The sequence below is a fragment of the Hippoglossus hippoglossus genome, chromosome 3 (genome assembly GCF_009819705.1).
Source record: "Hippoglossus hippoglossus isolate fHipHip1 chromosome 3, fHipHip1.pri, whole genome shotgun sequence".
NCBI classification, from domain to species: domain Eukaryota; kingdom Metazoa; phylum Chordata; class Actinopteri; order Pleuronectiformes; family Pleuronectidae; genus Hippoglossus; species Hippoglossus hippoglossus.
Window position 1 is genome coordinate 15,516,486 of NC_047153.1, and position 18,112 is coordinate 15,534,597.

The 18,112-nt window shown below is 42.6% G+C and overlaps 1 protein-coding gene across 1 annotated transcript; it reads left to right on the plus strand.

Moving 5' to 3' along the window:
* The first annotated feature begins 703 nt into the window (after positions 1-703).
* On the plus strand, positions 704-16,645 carry fes (FES proto-oncogene, tyrosine kinase). Its single transcript, XM_034581297.1, has 18 exons — positions 704-1,071; positions 1,858-2,031; positions 2,582-2,678; positions 2,920-3,103; positions 4,229-4,366; positions 4,482-4,601; positions 4,773-4,895; positions 7,900-8,095; positions 8,740-8,820; positions 9,698-9,907; positions 10,589-10,711; positions 12,986-13,039; positions 13,765-13,883; positions 14,018-14,112; positions 14,207-14,330; positions 15,084-15,241; positions 15,379-15,501; positions 16,112-16,645. Exons 1-18 carry the CDS (start codon positions 847-849, stop codon positions 16,252-16,254), a joined length of 2,487 nt encoding a protein of 828 aa, XP_034437188.1. The 5' UTR covers positions 704-846; the 3' UTR covers positions 16,255-16,645.
* Positions 16,646-18,112: the final 1,467 nt, after the last annotated feature.

Here is an 18,112-nt window from a genome sequence, read left to right on the forward strand (position 1 = left end):
GAGCATGTGAACCTTTACAAGTAACAACACAAATTAAAACCATCAACCCAACGATGAGCACAATATCTCTTTTAAACACAACACTGAGAGAAGAATTTTGCTAATTTTCGTAATTTACTTTTGTAAAGCACAATGGAAAAATCCAAGTTCTGTGAAAGTCCTGCATTCAGCATGCGAGGCTGCAGCCACTGTATATAAAGATGGCCGACGTGACTGCTCCCCAAAAGTGAAGCCACAGCATCTCAATCATCACCTCGTGTCACGGCTGCAGTATAGGTCATAAAACCCACCAAAGTAAAAAGTATTCGTCAAAAATAAGTGTGGAATGAATTAGTTCTTTCATGCTATAAAATGGGGCGAAGCGTCATGATTGACAGCTGAAGCCACATTTAGAGATGGAGCGCAGGAACTGACTTTCTCAAGTAAAGTACATGTGGCATGTAACACTAGCACAGTATCTGTGCAAATACTGTGGAAATAAGTAGTTAATACTGTCTGATATTTCTGATGCACACAGTGACTCATGCATGCCTGTGGTTATTCTAACCTGCGTGTTGAAACCGATCTAAAGCGTTTGAATCACTGGGCCTCTAACGTTGTTCCTAAATTGAAAGCAACATTTCTATAATGAGCGTAACCACATTCAAACAGACACAAGGAAGTGTTTTCTCACATGCGCCTTTTTTTTCTCACAGGGAAGTGAAAGCGCTCGATGGTCAAAGAGAAATAGTTGCTCTTGATCACTGGCACTGCTTAGTTTGCGTCTCTTGAGAAAACACAGAGGAGCTGTAGAATTTACTGCTGACAACAAATCCTTGGCAGGGAGGAGAGTTGAAATATTCAGAGATGGCTTTTGGGGACGACCTGCGGTGCCCACAGGCTCATGCAGCAGTCATGCGGCTGCTGGACTCAGAGCTTCACCTGATGGAGGTCATGAAGAAGTGGATGGGTCAGCGGGCCAGGAGCGAGCGGGAGTTCTCAGTGCAGCTGCACCACATGGCTGCCATGGTGGAGAAGCTGGAGCGACCTCAGCTCGGTGCAGGACAGGACTACATCAGCCAGCTCAACAAGGTGAGGCCGTAAATATCACACTGCTAACTGATCATCAGTGGAGGAAGAGACACATAGACAATTTATTTAGGTGCTGAAATACATTTGCAGCCAACCTACACTTTAATTTTGTCATTGTCATATGAGGAAGAAACTGTTTCCTTATAAGAGTTGAGCCTGTGAATTTAATTCAGTTTTCAAATTAATTTAATGAAAAGCACCGATAAATTCGGTCATCAATGGAAAATACATCCATATATTGTGTAGTGACGGCTCAGGAGCCTCTGTGCATTTAAGTGAGATGTACAAAATGCACTGATCAGCCCAAAGTATACTGTAGCTTTTTTCTTAATTTCTTTCAGGTAACCCCAACATTTCTGTTCTGCTGATGGTCCATAGTTTAAAATTGATAAATAAGTTCATTCCCAAAACCAAATAAAAACACAACAGAGAACACACACAAATGTGCACAATATACTTAAATAACATGAAACTAAAAGTTGTCCCTTCACACGTCACTCCCACTTCTCCTGCTTCTCTTTTTGTCTGTGTGAACTTCAGGTCTATATCTGATCATCACATCTACCTGGACTGTGAAAATTAGAGTAAATGTTGGACTTTTGACTCCTGAGTTACAACCAATAAGCTGATGGTGTTGTAGCACTACCTTTAACTCAGAGCTGTGTCTGCACATGTCACATAGATGTGTCAGCTATTTAAACCGGTTTCCATTAATTGCTACCAGTAGCAATTAATGGCCGAGGTTTGTTAATCTGGTTGAATTGACCTTTGCCATGTGTCTGTCAGTCGTGGGACGTGCTGGTCGCTCAGACGGACGCTCTCAGTCAGGTGATGAAGAAGCGCTCTGAGGATTTGCTTGATGGTCCCATCAGCAAACTGACACTGCTCATCAGAGACAAACAGCAGCTCCGCAAAACCTACACAGAGCAGTGGAATCTACTGAGGCAGGAGCTCAGCAAGGTGTGTGACACACACACACACACACACTAAACTAAAATCTGATTTAAAAAAAAGAGGAGATGCCACTGAATACAATTCTATTTTACTTTGTGAAATTCTAACACAACCTTCACTTATTAATCATTGATATATTAGATAAATGACCACACATAACTCAGGTGCCGTGAATAAATACTTATAACAAATACTTGTCAAGTAATTAACACCATTTCATCATTTATAAATAAACTGTTTTGTGTATAAAACGCTGTTTCTCTATATGGCAGTTGGTTTATTATAGTGCAGATGAAATTCAGACAGTTGTTGTCCACATCCCCGTGATACAATAGATCTGTGCAATAAGGTCCTGATACCAGCTGCACAGCAAATGTCACATCATTTCCTCATGGCTCTCTCATGTTTCATGTTCCACTGAGGTTAAGGCCTCTGTCCACTTCCTGTGTCTCTCGGTTTGTGTCGGCACAAACTGCTCGTTTGAAGCACAGTCATATATCTTCTGTGCTGTGAAAGATGCTGTTGTGTGTGTGTGTGTGTTTGTGTGATGCTGCAGGTGACCCACACAGAGCTGGAGAGAATGAGGAGCAGCTACAGACAGGCAGTGAGAGAGGCAGCTCAGGCTAAGAGGAAGCACCAGGAGGCCTATAAAGGTGCAGATGCCTGCCATAACTCACTTCTCTGATCAGAATCAGTTCCACACTGATGGCACAGTTTCTTTTTTTTTATGACAGCGGGGTGGCTGAAGATAGATGGTGTTGTATGATGTGTGTTGATCTGAAGCCCCCCCCCAGAGACAAATTTGTCACATGTACTACTGAACCACATAAATAACCTACATGTGTCTCACCACCGTCTCATACTGTGTCGTCCTCTTCCCCTAAATGTGTGCAGATAAAGAGCGAGACAAGGCTAAAGACCGTTATGTCAAAGCTTTGCTGAGACTTCACGAGCAACATAACGAGTACGTCCTGTGTGTGCGAGCTGCTCAAGTTTACCATCAGCACCACTACAGTCAGATCCAGCCCGCCCTGCTCAGCGCACTGCAGTCTCTGCAGCAGGAGATGGTGCTCATACTGTAAGATCAAATGCACCCCACAGTGTGTGTGTGTGTGTCTGTGTGTGTGTGTGTCTGTGTGTGTGTGTTTGACTAACTTAAACATCCAAATTAGAAAAGCTGGTACTGATACCTTCATTGTGTCTACGGTAAGAAAAACGAATCATATGAAAGGAGAGAAACAATACTTGTCACAGCTTGTTGGAACAAGTTTTTATGAGACAGGCTCTTAACATTAATCAACTGCGCAGACTCTTGATCTGGAAATTCGTATCTACTGCTCTGGAAAAGAGCAGAATATCGTCACCAGGGGTAACAATACAGTTTAAAGTTGCTTCAAATGCAGTGGTGGAGGAAGTATTCAAACATTGTATTTAAATAAAAGTTTAAATACATACATACAAAAAAAGTAGCACATTATTTGCTTCCTGTGTTGGCACAACATCTTAAGAATGGGTTTGACCTGTAACCTCCTTTTCCCCCATTGTCCTCTTGTGACACCACATGGAGAGTGCAGGGGCAGTTTGTCAGACTCGCAGCCCAAACATCCCCCAAACAATGAATCCAAATTTAGGTTCACTGTTCATTGCAAAACAAACAAAACATTTCAAAATGAAATGCAGAAGTCTAAAGTCCCTTTTATCTGCTATTGAGATTGAGGCTGACACTGCAGGTCTTTCCTGTCAAGCGTCCAGTATTATGAGCGTCTGCCCGTACACCATCTGAGGAACAATAACAAAATAAAGTGAATTTATATGAACTTAAATGTGGCTCCTGCAGTTATGTTTAAGTATACCTAAAGTATCAAAAGTAAAAGTCTGCCTCCTACAAACCACTTTCAGTTTCGTCTTGACCAGTCATGCTGCTGAGTTTCCCTCTCCTTAAGGATTACTTTTAACCATATAAAAAACAATGTGAAGATATAACGCAGTGCATTATAAAAATGTAGTGGCATAGTAAGTACAGATATTTGTTGTTATATGTAGTGGAGTAAAAAAGTACCTGAAAATAAATCTAATTTAAGAAGTAACGTACAGATACATGAAAAATGTATTTCAGTACAAGTAAATACACTAGTTTGAGTCAATGAACAGGTCAACATCTGTGCTTCAAGTGTAACACATGTTGTTATGACCTGTGAACCAGGAAGGAGATCCTGCAGGAGTACTTTGACATCTCCACTCTCCTCCATCATGAGGTGGTGAGGATCCACAGGGAGATCTCCTCTGCTCTGACGGCCGTCGATCCTCAGACAGAATACGACAGCTTCATTCAACAGAACAGGTCGACAGCCACAAACATTACAACCTCAGATGTCCACCACGTAGAGCACTGGTGCCATGAACCTTCTCTGTGTGTGTGTGTGTGTGTGTGTGTGTGTGTGTGTGTGTGTGTGTAGGTCTGTGGGGGAGATTCCTGCCTGTGCAGAGTTTGATTGCAGTCTTCTGGAGGACAGCGAGCAGCTGAACCCCAAAGAGATTGAGCTGAACGACCTCACGCTTGAGACAATCCAGCACCAGTGAGAAGAAAACACTGCAAAATCACATCACTGAACTCCAATTTCCTTTTTTAAACATCTCAACTAGTTCCTCTTACCCTCCCCCATTCTGTTCTGCCACCTATATCCTCTGACTGATCTGCATCATCTTCCTCCTCTCGCCACATTACTTCCCCCGTCCCTCTCTCCCAGACTCACTGCGGTGGAAGGGGAGCTGCTGGACCTGGCTCGGACTCTGGGCTCCCAGCAGACCTCTGTTGAACAGCTGGAGCTGGAGCTGGATGCCGAGCTGGAAGGTGTCAAAAAAGGCCAGAGGTGAGCGGACCACAGACACGAGCCAGAATCACTCATCCTCTGACGCTGTATTCAGAGCTTCAGAGGAGTTTTAAACATAAAAAAATAAAACTACGCAGCCTTTTGCTAACTGCAAAGACAAATTGCCGAAGATATTCTCTGCAGGCAGGCCTTTCCATCTGGAGAGTTCAGTGGGCTCTTGGCTCGGCAACAGCTAATAGCCAGTGTTTTCTCTTGGGGGCAGTAAGTGCCTCATGAATTATAATGCAGTCATATGGTCTGAGATATGGAGCTCAATCCCCTTGTTTGTCTTGGTTGGCGAGGCTGTGTGAAGGTGTTAGAGGTTCACAGTCCTGTGGGAGGGAACGAGTCATTAACAAGCTCCTGGAGGACACACTCTGAAACAACGTGTGCATTTGCAAAAGCCCGATAACTTGCTGAGGCACCTGGGGAGCACACACAGGGGAGGTGGGGGGGTGGTGTTTGAGAAACGAGTGGAGGATTTGTTCGCGCTTTGCTCTGGATTATGAAATCAACTGTGTTAGTTTGACCTTGTGGGACCTGTGGGGAGACGTGGCTCGGGAATAGAGGGGATGTGGGGTGAGCACACGGTTGCTGGTTCGATGCTGCAGCCAAAGTGTCCTTGAGCATTCAGGGCAGCATTTAGACACTGAATTTGATATTGATATTATTTGCAAAGCAAGTTTGGAGGCTGTTATGTACATTTGAAGGACTTGCAACAACATGCATGTCAGCGTTTGGCCTGTTCTCTTCTCACTACAAAGACACTCATCTGCAGCTTTTAATCACATCACATCATCGCTCATCTCATCTTTGTTTACCCAACTTTTCTCTAATCTGAACACTTTGAGGACATCTCACTCATCTGATCGTGGTGGCTGCGGGTCATGATAACAAGACTACTAGATACACAATATGTCAGATACTCTACCATTACTGACAAAAATTCATCAATTCATTTACCTCCCATTACGTTACAAACTGTTTATTCTAATTAATGCTGTAAATACCCTTGTTTTTCTGATGTTCTTCATTACACATCTATTGCACTTCTGTCCGTCCTGGGAGAGGGATCCCTCACATGTGGTTAAGAACACTGTCACACCTTGTTGAAGCCGTATGAGACAAATTGTGATTTGAGAATATGGGCTTTAAAAATAAAATTTGATTGATTGATTGATGTTGGCTTATAAGTTATAGGAATAGTTTTAGACATTTTGTAAAATTATCCTTATTCCCCCTCTTTGGTGAAAAGCTAAATGATATGACTGATATCACTTCCTGTCTGTAGAGCGGTTTTCAGACCCCTAAAAAAATGCCTGGTATATTGGGTTTGCTCATTTTCTGGAGATTGTCCCGGTCAGATGCGTTCACAGCAACAGGAACATTTCTGTAACATTCAGGTGAGGGGTGGTGCCTGGTTAGAAGGTGCAGGAAGCAGAACACCGGCAATGGCCCTTTAGTCCAAAGCTCTCGAATCACGTTTGTCTTTCCAAGTGAACCTCTTTGTCAGCGTCTTTCATTCTGAGATATATGTGGTCATCCAGTTTCGCATCTGATATGTATTAGAAACGTCATCATCACACCTACTCGCTCACTGTGCTCATTTTCTGGAAATGTTACTGTTGTATTCTCACGTGGGCTCACTCTGACATTTCACTATGGGGCTGGTCGAAAAAGTTTGGAGCAACTGAACCAGACACTCACATACAGCCCCTCTGGAAATATTGAGGAAAACGTCCAGACTTCAGTGCATTAGAAGTTCTTTGATGTACTTTATTGCTTTCACAGTGACACTCTCACAAGTCGAGATTACCAGTAAAGTATAGGCAACTACCCTAAAGACTCCTCAGGCCCCAGAGAGCCCCTGGCTCGCTTGGTCTATGGGTCAATGACGTATAAGGATTTTTAACAGGCCAATTTTAAAATACAAAAAAAAAGAATATCTATTGTAATTATTCAAACATTAGGAATGTTGTGTACACATAAAATCATATAAAAATTTCAAATTATTTGATTTTAGTGTTTTTTCATCTAGATGGTTTATTTGTAGTTTTCATTTTTAAAATGTTTTAACATACCTTTCTCTTCTCTGAGCAAGATTCTCCGCTCTTGCTACAGGGTCAGAATTAAATAACTAATGGTTTTTGGAAATTTAAAGTGTGTACATATACGGGACAGGTACTACATATATATGGTATTTCTTTATGTATTTAAACCTTTTTTTAACAGAAGAAAAGGCAGTCGGACAGAAAATATAGGCGTCACGTCAATGACCCCTATGTCAATTTGCAAATCCTACAACATTGTTATATTGGACTAATTAAAACATGAATAACAAATAATAAATTTAGGAAGAAACTAATGATTATTTCAAACATCCCAAAACTCAAACACATGGAGTTCACAAAGAGCAGCTGCAAATTGTCACATCTGAGAGGCGGAAATCAGAGAACGTCTGGCTTTGGTTCTTGATAAATGACCCGAACAAACATTGGTAGCTGATTCATTTCCTGACAACTGAGGAATTGTTTCAGCTCTAACCAAATTGCCCTAGAGGGACTTGCTAAGTGACTCATAATGGAGCTGTGGCTGCAGTGTGTGACGTGTGTGTGCTGCACAGGAACTCAGAGGTGACAACAGCGTCCACAAAGTGGGGGTCGGGGTGATGGGGATCAGATGGTGGTTGAACCCTGTGTTGATACTGGAGCTTCAAGAATCTCTACAATGAAGACCCAGCTCAGTTGTGGTTTAGGATTTCAGAGGCTCTCGGGTTATTTGAGGTTTAATGCTCTTACATGCTCACCGGCTGACTAAGCGCTTGTTAAAGAAGCCCTAATATTGATTTCATTAATCAATAGGAAGCATCTGCAGACGTATTTGCCCAGACAGGCTCTTTTTGTGCTCCTGTGCTCTCGGATTGTGTCACTTGTGTTGTTTTATTGACTTTTTCCTCCCTTTATACTTTACCTTTGTGGATATACAGCTGCTCTGTTTTAATCAGGGTCTACCAATTCAGCAAGAGACATGCGCTGGAGGGGTGTCGGCAGCAGGTCGCTCTGTCTCAGGGCATGAGGGCCAAGCTGGAGGCTCAGAGACTTATTCTGAAGGAGAAACTGGACCAGCTGGGCTCAAAAGAACCTCCGTCTGCTCTGAGACTGGACCCAGACAACGTTTCGCTTTCATCCAACTCAAGCAGCGTATGTTCTCTCTGTCACACGCTTTGTTTCCCTCCTAATCATATTAGTTCTGTCAGAGAGCCAGATGTGTTGTATTTACCCTCAAAAACAAGTCATGGTATAAAGAATAGTTTCAGACGTCTATGATCCAACATGGACGTCTGAAACTACTGTTGATACACAACAACAGTATGATACAGACAGACGTCTTTATGTAAGCATAAAGATGTCAGAACTGGTAAAATATAAACAATGTTTAGGGCAGCATGCTTTTTTGTGGTTAGCGCTGTCACCTCACAGGAAGAAGGTTTCCGCTTGGCCATGGCCGAGTTTGCATGATCTCCCTGTGTGCATGTGTGTTTTTTCATTCTTTCTCTACTTCTTCTAAACCAACACACATTTGTTGAGAGTATTTCTCAGAGGTGAGGTGTCACAAGTCCAGTTCAATCCTCACGAATTGATTGATCCTCCGACTTGTCATGTAGTGACACCATCTGGTCGAATTTAGGCAACACGTTGGTTTGTGACCAAAAACAGTGAAATCCAAGAAGTGAACCTCTATATCCCTGCGCTCTCTGCCACTGAACACCTAAATACAGCTTTTTATAATCTTGCAAGTATCTTTACTCTGATAGAATGAGATTGATTTTATTTATTTTTTCCAGGAACACGGTCAAACTTCTTCCAAAATCCTGATGGACGGGATCATCAACAATCTAAGTGGCCTTTTTAAACCAAAGTGTGAGGTACGTTAAACAATTACACACCAAACAATGTAAAACAAGTGTTTATGTTTTATAGTGTGAGATCACATTGTACACACTGAACAGAATCTATAGCATTGTGTGTTGCTGACAGGAAGGACAGTTCTTTCAGTTGAAGGACACTTTCTCTCCTCCATCTAACACCTTCCTGCTCTTAACTCAAACTGCCACATCTGTTTCTTCCCTCAAACCACACAGCAAACAATTCATCATGTTTTGGTGAAAGTGTCAGATTTTCAGAGCGTATACCGTCTGTGCTGCTGCAGCTGACTCAGGCACATGATCTTTCTCTGGGGGAGTCGCATGCTCCTGAAGGCACCACGGGACTTATTGAGGTCAGCTTTGTCGGTCAAGCTACTACTAGCTAAATTCTGCCCGATCTAAAGCTATAGGTTTACTTCTCAGGCAGCCGGTCTACACGTCGTCGGTTTATCGCTGCAGACAGATGTTAGCACACAGGGAGCCTTGACTCAACTGTCCTGCACACAAACTCTCATCAGGAAAAGGCCTTGTGCTGTCATTCATTCATCTTTAAACTTTCAGAGAGAGAAAAACGACTGCATGTTGGCTCTAAAAGATCATTTTGGGCAAATAATGTTTTAATGTCCATAATGTGTTGGCCTTCAAGTCTAAATTATTTGAAGTGTGAACTACTTCCCTCTTTCCAACTCCCTGCTCAGTGGTACCCTGGAGGAATGAAGGGTGGTGCAGTCAGACTTTAAAGTATTACAGAATCTTCTTTGAACTATCTCTTTATAATCTTTGCAGAATCCTCCTATAACCATCCTCTATCTTTTCTTATTGTTTCATTATTCATGGCAGCTTTAAGGATTCTGCTTCTCCCTGCTCCTGCCTCCAGGTGCTTCCAGACCTCCCCCCGGTGCTGGATGTGGATCGTCCTCTGGGGCAGCAGGACTGGTACCACGGAGCCATCCCCAGACTGGAGGTCCTGCAGCTGCTGAAGACTGATGGAGACTTCTTGGTGAGGAAGAGTCAAGAGAAACAGGGTTACGTGCTCTCTGTGCAATGGGACGGATCCTGCAAGCATTTCCTAATCCAGACCACGGATGTGAGTAAATCTGAACGCTTTTAGAGAAAAGGACTCGCAGAAGCACATTTTACTTGATATACAGTACTGGTCAAAAAAACGCTAAATTTGTCCAGCCAATGGAATTTAGAGTGTAATGTCTCAGTGTTTCTGAAATGTAAGATTAGAACAAATAAATCATTAGGTTTTTTGTAAATAAGAAATGAATCATCTTAAATCCTAAATCTTTACTCGTCCATCTGACAAACACACTGTTTTTTCTACAACAGAACTGAAACAATTGTTCTATTTCTGTTGCAGAAGTTCCTATAAAGGTTTTGCACTTAAGGTTTGCTTTGGTTGGTTTCCACGGGGTTGAAGTCTGGACACTGTGCTGTGGGTCTCCCTATTAGATTAGAATGCTTTGTGTTAGGTAAAATATGGTCGTACTGTTTCCTTCCCAGTTTTTTGTTATTATACAGGAGGAAGTTATGAAAGCAGGTGTAGTCTGTGACTATTTCCAGCAAACTAAGCTGAAGTTCCGATCTTTAAAGTGAACACAAATTTGGCCCCAGATTGGTTAATTTTTAATGAATCTAAAGATTAAAAAAGAGCAATTATTTTATGATTTTTTTTCATGATGTTGATGCATGTTTTTCTCCCACCTGTTTGATTGCAAAACAGTACACTTCTGTAAATGCTGCTCTATTTTTGTGTCAGTAGAATCTGTACCGTCTAGACGGACAGGGTTTCCACAGTATCCCTCTGCTGATCCATCATCTATTGACCTCACAACAACACGTCACCAAGAGGGCTGACATTGTGCTGAGGAAACCTATACTCAAGGTATTTAGCTTTCATATCTTCACAGGGATGGATATAATATAGATATAGATATAAGTTACTATCTGAATGCATCAATGGTTTCCACTGCTTGTCCTTGATTACCAAAGACACTGAAAAATGGAAACAAACCATGTACCAGGGAATAGCTGTTACTCTTCCTGTTTAAGCTGGAAACAGCGGCAGACAGTTTTGTAATCCGGCGGAAGAGGCCTCTGACTCCACCTTTACTTTTAGGTGAGGCCTCACTGAGGTAACTGTCCGTCTGCGTCGCAGTGCTGACAGATCGTGGGGTCGGCCACGCTGCTGGAACCGAGTGTCTGCTGCTCCGACAGAGACACTCACCCTCTGAAACCGAAGCAGGTTCAGCTGGAGTGGTCACAGGAGGGAACGGTGTTGGCACCACAGCAGATTGCACTTTGAGGCTGACTGCCGGCTGTTGCTCTGCTTCATCCCGGCTCTTTATGACAGGAGATTCAGCAGCAGTGGTTGTAGGAGGTGGTGGAGAAGTAAAGATGGCTGAGTCTGGATCAGTGTCCTCCAGACCAGGCTCCTGGTCTTCAGCAGTGGTGGTTGTGAGAGCTGGTGGAGGAGTGGTTGTGGTTGAATCCGGTACAGGGTGCTCCTCCAGACCAGGCTCTTGGTTTATGTCCTCATCAGGGGTTGTTACAGCCACCTCATCTGCTGACTGCGTGCAGTCTGTCTGAGGCTCAAATAATTGGCAGATCTTCTCTGCTGCAATATTGCTGATAATTCTCAGCACTTCAGGTGCCTTGCCTGCAGGACGTCCTGGGTGTAGCCCTGTCTCACACTCTCCTGTATGGACCAGACCACGTCGTGTCTGGTGACGCAGGATTGGGTGAACTGAAGGTCCAGTGAGGGCAGGGCTTTGGCCAACAGGTGCTCAACACCTTTGCCAACCCAACATCCATTGTACTGAGCTGCATGTTGAGGTTGGTGTTTGTAGGTTGGCTGCCAGAAGCTCTGCACCACTTTAGGCACCACCTCTCTTGGACCCGGCAGTTTGGAGCTGGAGGGCTGCTGCTGCCACTGCTCTGTCACACCCCTCGCGTGCCGATGACCTTAGGATTCTGAAACTCAGCAGGGATGGTTTCTGGAGACTCAAGCTGGAGCTGACCCCCCACACCAGATTGAGGAGAAATAGGATTTCAGCGCCGTTGGACACCTCCAGTTCAAACTCCCAAAGCTGGACTCTCATTGAGCGTCTCTCCTGCTACTAAATTAGTTCAGTCATATCAGATGGGAGCTGGTTTGTTTGTTGAAGTCTCAAAAACTCAGCCATTAAGGCAATTTGAGACTTGTATGAGTGGATCTGCTGTGAACACGTCTCAAACAGGACCCTTATGGGCTTGTAGATGCCTCTGCTGCCTGCACAGTGTGATCCATGGAGATTTGTTTGTTGTCCATCACAGAGAAGCAGAAAAAAAGAAGCTCAGCGCTGACAAGTAAAGATCCTCCAGCCACACGTAAAGAGTGTGTTCAGGGAGGAGAATGAGAGAAGAGTGACGTCGAGAGACCGGAGAATCAACATTCTAGAACTTTGGAACCAATTACATTAATTACAACCTATACCACACACACAACTACAAAGGACATTAATTTGTATTACATTGATTGAGGCTTACTATAAACACAGTAAGCATAGCTACTAACTGCTTGACCTATATCCTTAACCTAAACGTAAATATAACTTAAAGCTAAATCTCACCCTTTTATAACATTTATTTACATTCATATTAAATGATTTACATTATGGGGACTTGTTTTATGTCCCAGAGTAAAGACAAGTTCCTGTAAAGTGTTTGTACGTTGGTTGGTTTGTTTGTGTAGAAGTGAGATTACAAAAAAACCACGCAACGGATTTCCACAGAACTTGATGGAAGGATGTAACGTGCATCAGAGAAGAACCAATTACATTTTAGTGTGGATCCCGATCAGGGGACTTATCCAGGATTTTTTTTTCCCTTTCTTTAATTCATTGTGAGATAGGACATTTTCCCGGGGAATAATTAATGATTCAATGTAAAATCAGGCACATTCAGGAGACTAATACTTGATACATGTGTGTTTATTATTTGGTGCAGCCTGATTGAATTTAAGGGGGAACTGTTGGGCCCAATGCAATGCCATTGTATAGTTAGTCTAGAGGTTTCCTTTGTATTCTCTATAGTCTCTGTTCTTTTCTGTCCTCCTTTGCTGGTCTCACAACATAAAAGAGCAACATATCTCTCATTGTTTGTTTTTTAACCCCATTAGGACAAGTGGGTTCTGGACCATGATGATATTATCTTGGGAGAGCTTATTGGACGGGTGGGTATGCTTGACATCTGTTGACGGAGAAGTGAGCAGACACAAACATTTCATTTTGATTCCACCGATAACAAAGAGACAGGTGTTTTTCCTTCTGAAAATGTTTTCAACATATTTGCATGAAACTTTTTGGCCAGAGGACAAAGACGACATGCACAATGAGTCACAGTCACTTAAAACATGGTGCACTGTATCCTCCTCTGGCTTGAAAGAGATCTTCTCTTGTGATGGATACAGAATGCAAAGTAAAATATCTTCTGTAGTTCTGCTTTAAGCTGTCACGAGTCTTCAGTGGCTTGAATTATTCATTTAAAGTGGGAAATCTTAAAAGTTTCTATCTTACTGTACAAAATTCGACTTTATATTACCATCTCTTTGTTGTGGCTATTTGCCCTTGGAAATACAAAAAGCGCATTTTAAAAACTAACTGTGGAAGGTAAACACTTTGTGTAATTCCGACAGCCGCAGTCTCATATTATCCACAGCTGAACAAAATCATCTCTACACAGAGGATGTACTGTAGATGCAGATGTAGCGTAAATCACTTACATTGATATTGCTTTGGGACGGGATCTCTTTATGGTCAGTGTGGACACCACAGCAACCATTAGAATTTATATACATCTTTATTTCCCATTTCATCTGCATAAAATTGTACTTCTGGGAACATTTCACCAAGGATATTGTCGTATGTTGAATTAGTTATTGTTGTTGTTGTGACACAGGGAAACTTTGGAGAAGTGTACAGTGGTTGTTTACGCGCTGATAAAACTCCTGTAGCAGTGAAAACCTGTAAAGAGAACCTGGCCCCGGAGCACAAGAGTAAGTTCCTGATGGAGGCCAGGTAAGTACACACACACACACACACACACACACACACACACACACACACACACACACACACACACACACACACACACACACACACACACACACACACACACACACACACACACACACCTCTGTGCTCCTGTCCAGGATCCTGAAGCAGTACGATCATCCAAACATTGTGAGGCTGATAGGAGTGTGCACACAGAAACAGCCCATCTACATCATCATGGAGCTTGTTCAAGGTGAATATGATCCTGTTAGAATCCACATTTACATCCCGACAGCTTCAAGATTGAATGTGCCCTCATCACTCCATATGTGTGTGTTTGTGTGTAGGTGGTGATTTTCTCTCCTTTCTGCGACAGAAGAGTCAAAGTCTGAAGCCTAAGATTTTGATCAAGATGATAGAGAATGTAACAACTGGTATGGAGTACCTGGAGAGCAAGAAGTGCATCCACAGGTTGGTCTGCCAATCGATCCCTTTATTTTACAGTGCGCTAATAAGACGTATGAAACCGTACTTTATATCAAATGAGACCAAATTTGAAATGATATGATCTTCATTCGACTTGTTATGTCTTATTAGGGACAACTGTTTGTTTAATGTATAATGAAGAACACATCATTTCTAGTTTTGTATCATTTCTAAAGTACGGATTGTTAGGTCTCATCAAACCATCCAACCAACCAACTAGGTGTTTAGACAAAGGGATTTGTACATGGACTCGCTCAGTGGTTAAAGTTGTAAATACATTCACCTACTGTATTTAAGTACAACTTTAAATGTGGTTTACTTGAATAGCTGCAGGAGGTTTTGTCAGTTATTGAGTGGAGCTGAGGATCTCAGGAAGTGGACTCTATCTTGATGAGTTCCCCTGCCTCGGGTGAAGCACCACAGTGGTGGAGGTTGTTGTTGCTCCAGAGGAGAAGACATGAGGTTGTGACATCCGGCTCATTACTGGGTCGCTGTATGATTTGCCCAGCAGGGACAGATCAGATGCTCAGCCTGTACAGCGCTTCATGCCAACACTGCTTCACATGCAACAACAGAGACATGACCAGAACGCCTGTTCTCTCACTCCTTCGAGTGCCGTCTGCTCTGTTGCTGTGTCTCTTCGAGCACAGCATCACGTTGTGTGTCTTTCACCATCTTTTCATCAGCCTCTGTGAAAACCCCTTCTCTCTCTCTGTTGTCTTTTTTTATGGTTTTCAGGGACCTGGCAGCTAGAAACTGTCTGGTTGCTGAGCACAATGTGGTGAAGATCAGTGACTTTGGGATGTCCCGTCAGCAAGAGGATGGCGTGTACTCTGCAGAGGGCGGCCTCCGACAGATCCCTGTCAAATGGACGGCTCCCGAGGCCCTGAACTACGGTACAGCACTACCCCCTGTGCCCTCCAGTCACAGCCAGACACACTTCTCCTCTTTCTTTCTGACAAATGGTCAATCAGAAATCTGACAGTGACCCGTCTGTGCCTTTGCCAATGCTGCCCCCTGCTGGTGTGTTCAGGTCGCTATACCACGGAGAGTGATGTGTGGAGCTTCGGTGTCTTACTGTGGGAGGCCTTCTCCATGGGAATGTCGCCCTACACCAGCATGAGCAACCAGCAGACACGAGAAGAAGTGGAGAGAGGTGCATGCTCGGATCAGACACTCACAATAAACTGTCCACGTGTTTGTGTTCCCTGCTCCTTCAAACTGGTTTCACACCTTTTCTGAAACATTTGTGACAAAATGACAATGACAACTTGTTTCCAGTGTGCTTATATGTCTGATAGTAATAATAACTTAATTTATATTACTTATAAAAAAAGAAAGATACAAAGTGCTGTTCCTAAAACAGAGCAAAGCAACGAAAAACACAGAGGAGAAAAAAACAGGGCCGAAAATATAGACAAACTGAATAAAACACACTGACAAAAGTGACAGGAATCATCATAACCACCATTACATAAGTAAAACCAAATAAAAGTATCAGAATCAGAATCAAGAATTAAAAGCAGCTTTGTACAAATGTGTTTTAAGGAGTGTTTTTAAATGGGAGACCAATTCAGCGCCCGATCTCCTGGGGCAAGGCCTTCCAAAGTCCAGGGGTTTAGGGACAGATGATAGATCTGCAGCGTGTTTGGTCATAGGGGTAGAGCAGCTCGGAGATATAAGGGTGTGCCAAACCAGACAGGGCCTTAAAAGTGATTTTAAAAGTATTTTATAATCATTTAAAAATGATGCTGTGTGTGTTTCAGGATACCGTATGCCTGCTCCTCATGGCTGCCCCGTGGAAATCTCCAGGATTATGACCAGCTGCTGGCAGTACGATGCCAAACACAGACCATCTTTCAAGAAACTCCGTGCTGAACTTACTACTATATACAAAAAAATTACATAATACAAGCCTGGACGGTTGGAAGTGTGTTTTTTAGTTTTTCAGAAAAAGTGTTGAAATTCAGTAAATGGACCAGTTGGTGGCAGCATTTTTGTTTCTTCACCTCTTGCCCCTTTCACTTGTCTTTTCATGCCTCCTCCTCCAAAGAACAGAGGCTTGTTTTCAACACATCCGTCTTCTTTTAGACGGCACAAATTTATGCTAACATACACGTACGCCTTGTGTCTCATAACAGCACATTACAGAGCAGTTGAACATTGACACCCATTTCTGTCTGAGAGAAACCACAGAGACGTGCTGGGGGCTTAAGTGGTTGCTATTGACTTTAGTTCTGTAAGTCTGAAGCCTGTGGGAATCCAGGACTAACACAACACATTTTAATGGAGAAATTATCGAAAATGAAAAGACAGGCTTATGTAACTGTCTTTTTACAGAGCATTTTAACTTAACTCTTCTAGAAGTAATGTCATGTGAAATGTGTCACTCATAGCGACACACCCACAGACAATTATCACACTGAACTTGTTACTCCGCTCAACAGTCTTTTAGCAACAACGACTTACCGGGTTCACTCTTACAGCTCTCATCCGTTTCATTTATGGATGCAGCTTATTGTCAGCTTATTCCATTGAAAAAACAAACACTGTTCTGCCAAGGCCAAAACAGGGCCAACAAATTCAATCAGACCACATAGAAATCAGTTTGCTGAATGTGCCCTGATATTTTCATCAGGATCCATGCATTGTTCCCTGCTAATCATATACAGCAATTTACAGTTCTCTGGTTAGGGAATCAGCCTACAATTGTGTAATTTAAATAAAAAATATAATACGTGTAATCTTTGACTCTTAGACACATGGGTACATAATGTCCTTTGAAGGCGTCGTCTCAGCGGTACAGGGTGTGTGTTTGTTTCAGATTCTTAAACAAACAGAACTTGTTTTGATTACAACAGATTTTTTCCTCCTTCACAGTTCACACAAACATGTGGAGGCTACTGACGTTTATGAGTTTGGGTAAATCATACTTGAGTAAAAAAAATGTGGTGAGGAAATGTACAATCATGTAGGGCCTTTACTGGCGTAAAACAATTTTGTTAGCTCACCACTCCGAGTTAAGCATTTCTGTGCGAAAGAATTTAAACAGAATAGTACTCATTGCCTCTGTTGGTTGGGTTGCTTAGGTGTGTGCATCAAAAGAGATGATTTGTAAGAGTTAGCTTGAGAGTATCAAGATAAGACAATCAGAGGCAGGGTAGGGGAAGGTTTTCAGTTGCCCTGGGTGAGAAAAAGTATGACGTAAATTTCACAGTTGGAATTTGTCATTTACGAACTCTGCTTTGTGCTTTTAAATCAAATTACAAACCAAACAGGTTTTACTACAAGCTTGTGAATATCCAATCATCACTAAAGTGTGTAGTGCAGGAGAAACGATATTGACATTTGAGGCGTATTGATTGATTCACAGCTTCACTCATATGAGAAAAATCTTAAAACCTTTAACATTTCCAGTTAATTACCTTTGAGTTAACCTCAGCTAACCTTAACAAGCAAAGATGAATACAGATGCTCATGCTTCATTCAACATTCACTGTTTTGACAGTTTATTATGTAATAGCTGCACAAGCTGGGCATTGTCTTCCCTTACACACATATAGAGTGATGAGGGCACATTAAGTCTCAAAGCTGTTGGGATGTAAATGTGGTTTCTAACAGGATCATATTCACCTTGAATAAGCTTCATGATGATGTAGATGGAATGTTTCTGTGTGCACACTCCTATCAGCCTCACAATGTTTGTATTCTTGGACTGCTTTAGGATCCTGGACAGTAGCACAGAGGGGTGTGTGTGTGTGTGTGTG